General features: G+C 47.0%; 1 protein-coding gene across 1 annotated transcript; it reads right to left on the bottom strand.

Annotated features, from left to right (window-relative positions):
- Nucleotides 1-390: 390 nt before the first annotated feature.
- Nucleotides 391-11,385, bottom strand: LOC134471035 (cytochrome P450 4F3-like). The gene is made up of 4 exons (XM_063228571.1): nt 10,783-11,385; nt 10,331-10,529; nt 1,700-1,777; nt 391-576 (listed from the first exon to the last, which is right to left on the bottom strand). Exons 2-4 carry the CDS (start codon nt 10,411-10,413, stop codon nt 402-404), a joined length of 336 nt encoding a protein of 111 aa, XP_063084641.1. The 5' UTR covers nt 10,414-10,529; nt 10,783-11,385; the 3' UTR covers nt 391-401.
- Between the last annotated feature and the right edge of the window lie 1,098 nt (nt 11,386-12,483).

Here is a 12,483-nt window from a genome sequence, read left to right as displayed (position 1 = left end):
TAATAAATATGATAATTTAGTATGCAGAAACAACAATCCAGAGTGAGGAGAGATGCGTGTATTAGCAGAGAAAGACGGACGTCAAGGTGGTGGAAACACAGGGCAGCTGCAACGCACCTTGCCTTCCGTTCAGTCTCAAGCTTGCTGACTCTGGTCTGTCTTCTGCACAAACACCTCCCACAGTTTCTACCCCATCATCAGGGCCCCTGTGCTCAGCCAGATGCAGTCAGGGCCTTGGATGCAGAGACCCGGGTCCACCTCCTCCTCCACTCACCCGCCCATGGGCCCAATGGACCACCGCTGATGTGCACTGAGGCTCACACGGGTGACAGAACAGTTTATTTAAGAGTCTTCCAAGGAGGACGGGGTCAGCAGGGTCCCAGGCCTGGCCTCAGGGCTGCCTATACTCCCAAGCTCGGCGGCTCCATCTGCAGCCACAGCCCACTCTCTGTGCGCAGGATCAGCTCCGGCTTCCTGATGGACTCGACATCATCGGGGAGGGCACAGAAGCTCAGCAGGGTCATCACCAACACCACCTTCATCTTGGCCATGGGGAATGTCTGCCCTGTGCAGTTCCTGCGGGTGGAGAGGGGACCGTGATGCTCTGGTCAGCTCTAAGGACTGTGAGGGGTGCTCGGAACCAGGATCCTCTGTAACTTCCCCGATTTCCCTTCTGTCCTGGGCAGACGCCACCCAGCGTGGACAGCCACTGCCCTCACCTGGGCCACATGGAGAAGGGGATACAATGCAGCGGGGATCTGTCCTTGCCAAAAGGCATGATTTCCTCAAATTGAGGTCCCAGAGTGCCAGAGATCTCAACTCACTTGTCTATTTGGATCCAGGCATTTCACTTGTGATGGGAGAAGTTTACTAGATGATGTTACAAAGTCATAACGCTTAAGTGGAACTTATTTGACCTCTAGGGTGACACCGTGCTGCCTGTGAGTATTTCCGTTCTCACAGCAGAGTGTGGCTATTTGCATTCAGTCAGTGAAGACAGGGACTTTATGCAGTGTTTGGTGAGCACACGACAGTCCTCCCTGAAACTGTGAGTAGTTCCAGCACATAGGAATTCTAGTAGAACGTGTGGCATGGAGATTTTCTTGGACATATCCAATACCCCAGATGCTGGCCTGAAGATTTTCAGGTGGGACCTTGGCGGGGAGAACCCAGGAAAGGGCTGGATGTACTTTTTCTCTGTTCTGTTATCACAGAACCCGACTGACCTGTGTATGTGTCGTCACAGTAACTGGGAACAAGAAGACCTGACACTATGGTTTTGTGTACATGCGTCAAGGATCCGGTCGCTGGTCCACTTATAACTGGAAAAATATGGATGTGTGAGAAGCCACAGCCCTGCTGAGCCAGCTTTCCCTGGACCCGGGCGTGTTCAACTTCATCTGAACGTGTGAGCTCAGAAACCTCGCCCCAGCTTCCCTCAAGGAAGGAAAGAGGCCCCGAAGGCCAGTCCTCGCGCTGTGTCTTTGTCCTCTTTGCCCCGCTCTTAAATTTTGCTCACATGCAAAATAACATTGGGATGAGCCAATGCATGCACACAGCTTGCAGAACTGTTTTCTGGAATTAAATTTAAACCCAGGACCTCGCACTTGCCAGGCAAGCGCTCCACCGCTGAGCTGCACCCCGAGCCATTTTTAAATTTTATTGTGAGACAGGCTCTTGCTAAGATGCCCAGGCTCACCTTGTAGGTTTCCTGCTTTGGTCTCTCACGTAGCTGCGATTCCAAATGTGTCCCAGTGTGCCAGGCTTATAGTGCTTCCTACAGGAAAAAAATCCATCTCATCCAGAGAAGAAATGACCTAACTAGGGGGAATGTATGGGATCATTATGAAATAAAATTGCCTAAGATGCACGCATGAATTAACACACAGTTTTTACATGGCTTTTGATGAGAAAAACACGGGCTTGAGGAAACCACATTTTTGAGGGTACATTGGGTACTGGGACATTTTAAGACTTTTATTAATTTTAGGTATACTCTATATATAATATTATATGTATATAATTTTTGGTATGTTCTATATGGAAATGCAGCTATGTTGCGTTTCAAATTCTGGTTTGGCATGAAGAAACCAGAAAAAATCACAAAGACCAACAAATGGAAAGATTTCCTGAAATAAAAGCCTATGAGTAGAGCCCAAAACCCATGCCGTGGGTCTTATTCTTTCGAGCCTTGGCCATGCTCCCTTTTGGGGGTGCGGCTCTAGGTACAGGCCCTGGCAGGGAGACTTCTCCAAGTGGTCAGTGCTGCCAGCTAAGACCACTGTCCTCTCTCCAAGGCTGCAGCCTCACTGCTCTGGAACAGCGTGTGGCTGTCAGCAGCCCCTTTCCTTGGGGACCTCACCTGCGGTGTCATCCTGACTTCAGGGCACTGTGCCTGTGCATTTTTCTACCCCATCCAGAGGTCCCCGTGCTCAGAATACTCACCTTCCACAGCCCAGGCTCCAACGTACGGGAATTCTGAGTGTAGGCTGTTGAAAAAACCAGCAACTGGACAAGAAGATACTCAGGGAGACCAATGCAAATATGGTCACCTCATAATTGAATAAAGCATATAGAAAAGCAGTGGGGGGAAAAATACACCTTAATAAGGTCCTGATCATGACTTTGCAACACCTCCATTATTATACAAAAATGCTTTCCTGTAATTTAAGGACTTAAGTACACCGCATAGATCTTTAAAGATTTGACAAGGTCGTATGGAAGAAAGTCTTCACTGGCTCAGAATGTGGAAGGATTTATAACAAAACAAAGAACAGATAGATGCTATCACACGAACCACATCCACATGAAGACATCAAGGAATAAGATTAGGAGCTAAAGAACCTGCAACCACATTTGAGAAACACAAGAATGAGAAGGAGTTTGTACCCTTCAGAAGTCTGGGGAAGGTCTGAAGGATCAGGGATCTTCTACATGGTGCCTGGCGATGTAAATCCATGCAAAGACTTGGAAGAAAAACCAGGTCATCTCAACCTGTCTATGTCCCAAGAACAAAGGGCCCACACACTGGCACCTAACGTAGAGAAAAATTTGCCTACGGGCACAAGGGGAGGTGTACATGATTCCTGTTTCCTGATACTTTGAATTATTCACTCACAGATTGCATAAATTAACTAAATGTTACTATTAGTATGCATGAGTTTACCTACTTAGCCCTGTGTATCTATTCCTGGTCTCAGCTTAAACATCGCATATGACTATGTCAGAAGTCACAGGGGAGTTACCACACCCCAACTTGTAGTTTGGATACACCTTTGATTTTGTATTTTAACAGGAAGATGCCACAAAATATATTGCTAGGATTTTCCTGGTGATGGCTGGGTGAGCTGACGTAGCCCATTTGCCCTAGGGTTCTGCAGGTAGTTGAGGAGCATAAGGTGGTTCCCTTCTCCACACCATCCAGAGAACCTGGCATAGGACCGATCCACACAGCGAGGGAGTGAAACCAAGCCACACACAAGTGAAATGACAAAGTTCCCGAAGAACTGGCCTCAAATCCCTGACCTTACCCTTTAATCCCGACACAGCGGGGCCCAAGCCTCCTGCACCCAAACTTTCAGAGATAAGCAGCATCCACGCACAGCAGGCACTTACACCTCTGTGAGTCTGTCCTGTCCACTCACTCATGTGCTTGTGAGTTAGCTTTCCCACTAGGAACTTAACACTGGAAAGGAAGGGGACTTGGTCATGCATTGCTCTGTGCTTGGGTTCCCAGAGCCTAGAATCCAGAAACTGTTGGAGAAGTTCAGAAGAAAGGGGACAGGGTGGATGACGCTGTGCAGACGACCATGAAGAAGTCGATTGACAAACACCTGCAGGAGTCACTGAAATCACACTACTTGGCCTTCACTGAGTCTTCCTAAGTGTGAGCACGGTCACTCGCAGCTCACGGCGAGGCGGTGCTGATATCATTAGCCTCGCCTTTGCAGAAGGAGGCTCAGAGAGGTCAATTTCTTTAGTTAAAACCATGTGGGATTTGTACCGTCTATCTGGAGCTGGTGCCCTGAGACATGAACCGTATCAAAGCTACAAACAAGTCTCCCATTGCCTGTTGGTTTGTGTTTACAAACTTGCACAGAAACTGCCCACACTGGTGACCAGCTGGAGTCTGTTTAAAGAAAAAGACAAATCCTCAGAGAACTCAGCAGAAGTGGTGGCGGGTCCCCCGCCCCGGGCAGCTAGTGGAATGTGTCTGAACCCTCCACCTCCAGCTGGGCTCCCAAGCTCTCAGTGCCCTTCGGTCAGAAGCTCTGGGATCCTTCCTGAAGGACATCGGAGCCCCCTGAGATGAACGCCCTGAGTACCACTAAAAAGCCCCGAAGGCCATCTACCTGCTTCGCCTGCTAGACTTTGCTGTCAAAACAATCCCCAGGAAACCAATTCCAAGTTTTCTCAGTGAACACACCACGGGGTTTTTCGTGACACCCGGGGACTCATTAAAAGTTAACAGGCAATCTCGAGTCCACTTCATTTGTGCAAATTAAAAGTTCTCTGAGAATCAGCCACAGAGGTGCAGGCAGATGGAGACAAAGTCCCAGCACACCCCACTCTAGGGAGGGCTTCCCGGGGAGTCCCCCCACTGAGCCTCAAGCCTGGACTCCGATGTCTAATGAGCAGCAAGGTGCAGACAGCAGTTGGAGGTGGGGGAACCGACACTTCTGCTTCCTCCCAGTGATATTCCTCCGACGGCTGCATAAGTTCCGTGTCTGTCACCACCCTGCCTCCCCACTGGCCTGCGGGGTCTAAGAGCCTAGGACCACACTCAGCGCTGTGTTCCACGCCTGGTACCTTACAGGTGCTCAGTAAATACTGAGAGAAAAGGAAGAAAATGATTCTGTCTTTTTTTTCTATTATTTTTAAAATTTAAGTATAAAAAGAAAAAAAACAGAAAAAGGGTACAAGTAATACAAAATTTAAAAAATAAACAGTAAGAAATCACTAGTTAATAGGTTACATATTCTCTTTTTAGAAATAGTTGTTCAAGTTACAAAATAAAAGCATATAAAGTGGACTTTCAAACAGTGAGAGTGCAAACGGTTTTGTTCAGTGATCCAACAAAACTCAGTAATATGGTTATCTATCTTATACACTCAAACATATATGCAGTTATAACCTTTAGAGCACTTTCTTTTCTTTTCTTTTGTGCAATGACAATTACATATTTTGGGTTTTATTACTCCCACAGTTCTTATTACTTTTTTTGAAGAGAGTAAAACCAAATGCGACATATCAGAACAGAGTCAGTCAAATCAAAAGGATGGACATAATAGACAATGTAAAAACAAAATACAAGGTGATCAACAATGGTTACCATACTGCCTCTTGCTATCTTAAGAAGAATTGCCTATATCATCAGTTATAATAAAATTGAACAAAACAGTTAAGAATAAAACCAAAGCATTGGAGACATTACAGGACTTTAAAAGAAGATAATAGTCAACCAGAATGGGCGTCATAATGAATCTTATTGTCTTCACAGTTGTTGCCTATACTTTGTAACGTGGTACTATCAAGCAAAGCAGTATAGGTGAAAATCAGTCAAAACAAGATGTTGAGGGCAATACAGGGTTTCAACTCAAGTTAATAGGAAATCAAAGTGGGTTACTATAATGTATCCTGCTATTTTTTATTTATTTTCCCCTTAATTAAAAGATAAAAAGAAAAAAGTAAATAATTAAAAAAAGGGGGAGACTGAGCTAAAAGAGGGCATAACAACAGAACAGCACAGGTCAAAACATAACCATTTAAGCAAAACAGTGTTTCACCACAAGATATCCTGACATAAAAATAGTTACCATAGTGTCTCTTTCCTTGAAATCTTGGAGTATAACTTTGTATACTGTAGCACCAAACATATCAAGACAATGTAAAACCATTCAAGAGAATGACATTATTACAGGGTATTTAGAACCAATTAACAGAAAATGAACAGTGGTTTCTGTATAATCTCCTTGTCTATAAAAGTTTTTACTTATATTATCATATATAATAAAATTCAATAAGATACAACCCTTTAATACCAATGGAGACAGAAGCATACAAGTTTGATGGGACTTCAAAACAAGATGATACTAAATCAGCACTAGCTATTATGATGTCTTGTTTTCTCCAAAATAGCTGTTCCTACCATCTGATCTTTTCTGCCTCATTTTTGTTGAGCTCTTTTTCTGTCATTAGCTGTCAGTTTGTCTTCTTCATTTCGCTTTCTGCTCCATTCATTGTGACCTCTGTGCCACTGTTTTTGGAATCTTGGTATTTTTCTTTTTTAGAATATCCTGCAGTAATCTCTGTAGAGTTGAATTGGTGGTTGCAAATTCCCCTAGTTCTTCTTTATCCTGGAAGCACCTTGTTTTTCCATCAGTTTCTAGGGACAGTTGTGCAGAATATATCAATCTTGGCTGGAGGTTGTTATCTTTCAAAGCTTGAATTATTTCCCCCTCACGCTCTTCGTGATTTGATGGTTTGTGCCGAGAAATCTGCTGTAATTCTGATGGGTGTTCCCTTGTAAGTGATCTGTTTCTTGTCTCTGACGGCTTTTAATATTCTGTTCTTATATTGGATTTCTGGAATTTTGATTATTATATGCCTGGGTGTAGCTCTGTTTGGGTTGTAGGTTGCTGGGGTCCTGTATGCCTCATACATCTGAGTATCTTTACCTTTTGCTAAATTAGGGAAATTCTCTTGGATTATTTCTGTGAATAGCTTTTGTAGCCCACTTGTTTGTGTCCCTACTTCTTCTTTTATGTTCTTAATTCTTAAGTTATAGATCCTCTTATCATCTTCTAGCTTTTATATTGTTGCTGTTTGTTTTTTTTTTGTTATTTTTAAGAAGTTTTTCATTTCATGCTCCCACATTACAAATCTTCCCTCCAGTTCAGATAATCTATCCTTAGTTTCTTTCAAGCTGTTATGCCAGCTTTCAATAGAGTTTTTAGTTTCCTGGTAATCTTTTTGAACCTGCTTCATGTATTCTATGTTTTCTCTATTTTCTCCATCAAACAATTCTCCCCTCTTTTTCTGTTCTTCCATTCCACCATCTGTTTTCTTCTTGGGTGGTGCTTAGCATTTCTCTAACTATTCTGCTTGTGTCTTGCTTCAGGTCGTTAATTAACTTCATTTCTGAACTCGTCTATGAGGCTCTGGAGATAGCGCTTTATGTCTATTGGTGCCGTGTCTGATATTGCATGTTTCTCAGGGTTGGGGGCTGAGGACCCTTTCTTGTTGCTCCCTCTTCCCATATCTTTTTGTTCCTTTTATACAAGCGAATATAGGAGGCCCAGTTTCTTTCTTTGTCGGTTACAGTTTGTTTGAATAGTGCCGGGTAGGTGTTCCCGCCCACTGCAGTGTACTAGGAAGACACAGACCTGGGCAGCCTATGCTGGGCCTGCCCCTCCAGGTCAACCTACTGAAGGCTTTACCACTAGGGTGCACCTCCAGGCGCTGGGATCTGGTTTGGGCTAGACTACTGGGTCTTAGTCAGCGGCATCACACAGGCCAGTCACTGCCCACCAATCCTGCTCGAGAGGAGGATATGTGACTGTAGTCACTGCAGCATCCTGTTCCCACTAGTCGGCCCGGTCCCAGTATGTCCTTTGCTGAAGCCTCATACTCTATGGAAGGGTTCCTGATCCGCTCACTCACCACAGATCGATGCAGGGCTCCCAGCCAGTCCTGTTCTCAACTCCATTCACCACTTCCCACTCTCAGAGCTTTTGGGCCTCTCTCCTTGCTGTGCCGATTGGGACGCAGCAGCGACTGCAGGAAATTCAAATTGCAGCTTCCAGTAGCGCAGGGTCCAGCTTCTGCGCTGAGACCTTATCTGTTCCTGTTATATCACCGGGATTGCGTTTCCAGTTGGTTTCTCTTAGTTTAGTTCGTTCCTGGGTCAGCAAAGTATATCTCCCCTTGCTTAGGATTTCTCGCCTGGCACCATTCCTGGATTTTAAGTGCGGTTTCTCAGAGAGCCTCTGAAGCTGCTGCTATCTATCCACCATGTTCTCCTGGAAGTCCCAATGATTCTGTCTTTACCACCCAACTTTGAGTTGCAATTAGCTCTAAGGTGACTGTTCCCTAATCTAGGTGAAATGCATTTCCCAGGTGAGGTTGACATCACCTGCCATGGTGTATAACAGGCAGTGTTGCCAGAGGGACAAATGTCATCTGAGGATGGCTGGGATTGGGGGAAGATCCTCTTGTCTTTTTAGGGTCCCTGAGCCACACCCTAGTCTCCCCTGCCCAAGCCCCATGTAATAATCACCTTTTTCCTTTTACCTTTTTTAAGGTCCCGCTCATTTTCCTACCCCAGGGACTTGGCATGTGCTATTCCTGGGAACATTTGCTCTCTCTGTCCCTGCCCTGGGAATAGGACATCTTGGCTGAAATCCCACTTCCTCCATGAAGCCTTCCCCACCAGCTGGCCCTGCCTTTGGGAGATGAGGTTGCCCTGCTTTTTTTTCCTGGTACCAGGAATCGAACTCAGGACCGTGCACTTCCCAGGCAGGTGTTCATGCCGCCCAGCTAGACCCCTGGCCCCAGTTGCCCTGCTCTTGTATCCACTCCTCACACTCCTGTTCAGCTGTTCATCACCCACCCTCTCCCCTCTGCCTTCACAAGAGCAGATTATCATGTCTCTTGTAGGCTCCCAGGCTGTCTCCAGCGCCTGACTCAGGAGTGGGGGCCTCAGCATTTCAGGGCACATCCCTTGAAGCGCTGGGGTGGGGCCTTCTCTGAGAGGAGATGAAAGTTTTCTTGTGCCAGGCTGGTCGTCTCCACCACATGAAACAACTGTTCCTGCTTCTCCCCATTATCAAAGAGGACATCAAGTATGAGTTTCCTTCCTCTATTTATTACTAGGCAGTGCTTATCTCAGGGAGAGATGTCTTGAGCAAGACATTGACCGAGGCAGGATGAGACCTTCAAACAGACTCACTCTTCCAAGCCCTGGTGCACACTTTTTTGTCTTTCTGAGACAGGGTCTCACCACACAGTCCAGGCTGGCCTTGAGCAAACTCCGGATCCAGCCCTGCTCAGCTCTGTGTATGTACCCACACCCACAGCTTGTCCCCCACAGCCCAGGTGTTTGCAGATGACACCACCTCCACGCCTGCAGGGCACACTCTCTTACACTGCCAAGGGAAAATGTGCCCCAGGGTGGATTTCTTAAAGCCAGTCCTGACTATTAAGTGACACAAGACCCTCGGTGTCTGTGCGTGTAAGTGTTTGTGTGCATGCACAGACCACTGGTTCTCTTATGCTGGAGAACCCTGACTGAACAGCTATCCTTGGAGCCACAAGGGGGCCCCATCAGCCTCCGGAGGAATCAGTCTCTGCAGTGACAGGCGTCTGGACTTTAAGGACAGAGGGACCCTGTACCTTTGCCACTACATGGTTTATGCTCCACAGTGTGGCCTCAGGACTTGTCCCTAGGGCTTACTTCACATCTCTCATGACCTGACCGGTCCTCACCACCTGAGGCTCAGGTTAAGCTGAGGAGCCCCACACCAGGGCCATTCCAGGGAAGGTGGCCCTCAGAGCACAAAGGTGACCTCTGAAGTCTCCATCAGGGTGGTGGCTTCCTTCCGTGAGCACCTGCAGCGCCCGGGCTCTGACACAGAGCACCCTCTGCAAAAGCTCACGGAAGCTACACACAAAGCCGTCAACTGTTCCCTTTACAATCAAGCAAGCAAGGCCATGTCACTAACTCAGAGACCAGCGTGTGCCCTGCAGAGGGTGGAGGGCGTCACGGGAAGCTTGTGAAGGGGAAATGAGTGACAACTCTTAAGCATGTTTGGGACAGGGCGCGTTGTGTCACGTTAGGGGAAGAGAGTGAGGGCAGGTGAGGGTACCGGGGAGGGCAACGGGGGGCAGCCTGTAACCCTGTGAGGGGCAGATGTGCCCTGTACTGCTTGAGGGAATCAAATTTCGCTGCTGTGAAAAAGCAAAAACCTAGAGATGGGCTGACCCAAGGACACAGTCCAGGAGCAGCCCCTGGACAGCGCTGCTCCCGGGCCTCAGGTCCAGCTGCAGAGAGCAGGGGAACACCAGGGGCTCTCTCTGTGTACACGGAGCCCACACTGAGGCCCCCAGTGTGAGGAAACCTGGCGTGAAATGAATCTGAAGCGGACTATGAACGGGAGGACAGAGAGGAAGGACAGGTTGGGCGGCGCCACGGAAGGAGTCACCCACAGGACCGAGCCACACCTCCCGTGCTTCCCTGCTGCCCCAGACCAGGACCTCCGCTGAGCCCCAGCTCCCTGAGCCCTGAGAGCCCCTCCACCCGGTGCCCGGACCCTCCTGCTGCCTCACTCACCATGCCCAGGTGACCCAGAAGCCAGTTCCTTTTGGGGGGCTGTGGGAAACATTGAAGGCGACCAGAGTTTTCATAGATGGCATAGATGCGGCTCAGAACTCGGGCCAGGAGCCAAGAAACCCCAACCAGGAGCCCGATCAGCCAAGGGGAGGCTGCCACGGGCCCCAGGCCCAGCCAGGCCGGGCTCAGCTGTGTCATCCTGCAGGGCAGAGAGAATGGGGTTCCTGAGGTCTGGGAAGGGGATGGCGACCCCCAGGGATGCTGACAGCAGCAGAGCTGTGAGGATCCTAGAGAGACGGCCAGCGACTATTTCCCGGAAACCCTCCACTTCCCTGTCCCCATCCCTGCATGGAGCCCCCTTCTCAGCTCCATGCAACCCCTTCCCACCTGGACCAGGACCTTCCAACCCACCAGCCCTCCTGTCTTAACTTCTTTCTGCAGGAATTGCTCACCATGCTCCTGGGACTTGTTTATTCCTGGCTGCTGACACCATCAGGGGCTGCACCCAGCTGAGCTATGCCAGCTGATCCCCTGCCTCGGCTGCCCCCTTCCTGCCTGGGCAGGAGGCCAAGACTTGGGGGCAGGGAGCTGGGTATAGGAAGTAATCATCACCCCAGAGGCACACAGCACTGACCTGAACCCTTAGAACTTGACCCTTTTGGTCTGGGGTGAGATCGAGTTTGTGTTAAGGTGACTCTGAGCCCCTGAGTTCACAGCCACCCCCTCCTTTCTGGCCTGGGTGTAGCGGGTTAAAGGGCACACTGGAGATTTCAGGTGCCACGAGAGGCGGACCAGCCCAGCCTTGCCCTTGCCAGTCTGGTGATCTTTCCTCCAAATACTTGCCAAGAGCATGACATACGACCTTTCTCAGTGAAGCATTAGGAGGCTTGGAGGTGGAATCCTGTAAAGGATTTTCCCATCCTGTGTTTGCAGTACAAAATAAACACGCTCGCTGTGGAGTACGGGGACAGACGTGCAAATGTCAAAGCTTCACTGCCTCCCTCCCCCGTTACCCTCTATCCCCAGAACACCCATCTCCTTAAAGTCTATTCTGTTTTCTACCATGTATGTTTAATGTTGCTCTTGGAATTATTCTGACTTAGAATTTCCCATATACGAGGAGTCATTCAGTATTTAACCTGCTGTGTGTGACTCACTTCACTTACTATGACCTCACGGTGCATCTATTTTCCTATAAACAGCATTTATCCTTCTTTCTAGTACTCATTGTTTATAAATACCATGTTTTCTTTATCCATTAAACTTTTGGTGGATATGTAGGCGCTTCCAAAATTTAGCTGTTATGAACTGTGCTGCTGTAAACACGGGTGCAAATTATCACTGTAATACTCTGTCTTTAACTCCTTCAGGAAGGCGTGCTAGAAGGGGGCCAGCTGGGTGGAAGAGAATTTATATTTTTTATTTTGTAAGGAATCCCTGTACCGATTTCTTACAGTCTTCCTAATTTATATTCCAAGGTTGATTTTTGCCCACAACCTCACCATCAATTTTGTTTTTAGTTCATGATCATAGCCATTCTTATTGGAGTAAGATGAAATTTTATTTCATTTGATTTTTAATTTTTTATTTTAAAGAGAATAAAACAAAAGAGAATAGAACAAAGTAAATCACAACAGAACAATGCAAGCGACACAGTACTTCACAACAAGACCACCGGACATCAACAGTAGCTACCATAATGTCTCTTGTTTTCTTCCAAATAGTTGACTGCACCTTCACACACAATAATAGCAAACAGAGAAAAATAGTATAAAACCATTCAAAAGGATGAAAGCCTTACAGGAGTTCAAAACCAGATGACAGGAAATGAACAATGGCTACTATAATATCTCATTTGCCTCAAAAACATTGTCCATACCATCACACATAATAAAATCAAAGAAAACACAACAGGATAGAACAACAACAAAAAAAAAACCAGACAAACAAAAGCATGATAGGATTTCAAAGCAAGATGATAGGATTAGCATGGCTACTATAATGTCTCATTTTCTTCAAAATAGCTGTTCATACCACCAACATAATAAGATCAAACAAAACAGAATACAACCAATCAAGCAAGTGAATGAAAGCATTATGACTTCACAGCAATATGATAGGAAATCAAGATTACCATACTATATCCCTTTATA

This window comes from Cavia porcellus, unplaced genomic scaffold, assembly GCF_034190915.1.
Source record: "Cavia porcellus strain 051 isolate PalLab524CR breed Dunkin Hartley unplaced genomic scaffold, mCavPor4.1 scaffold_17, whole genome shotgun sequence".
Classification (NCBI taxonomy): Eukaryota; Metazoa; Chordata; class Mammalia; order Rodentia; family Caviidae; genus Cavia; species Cavia porcellus.
The sequence above is the reverse complement of the archived record's forward strand: the minus strand, read 5'-3'. Positions and strand labels throughout refer to the sequence as shown.

Excerpts from the sequence above, each read along its gene's own strand:
- LOC134471035 (XM_063228571.1), bottom strand. The coding sequence starts at position 10,413 with ATGCCATCTATGAAAACTCTGGTCGCCTTCAATGTTTCCCACAGCCCC. Across the intron at positions 1,778-10,330 it reads TTCTGGGTCACCTGGGCATG|GAAGCACTATAAGCCTGGCA; the intron begins GTGAGTGAGGCA and ends TTTTTCCTGTAG. Across the intron at positions 577-1,699 it reads CAAAGCAGGAAACCTACAAG|GAACTGCACAGGGCAGACAT; the intron begins GTGAGCCTGGGC and ends CTCCACCCGCAG.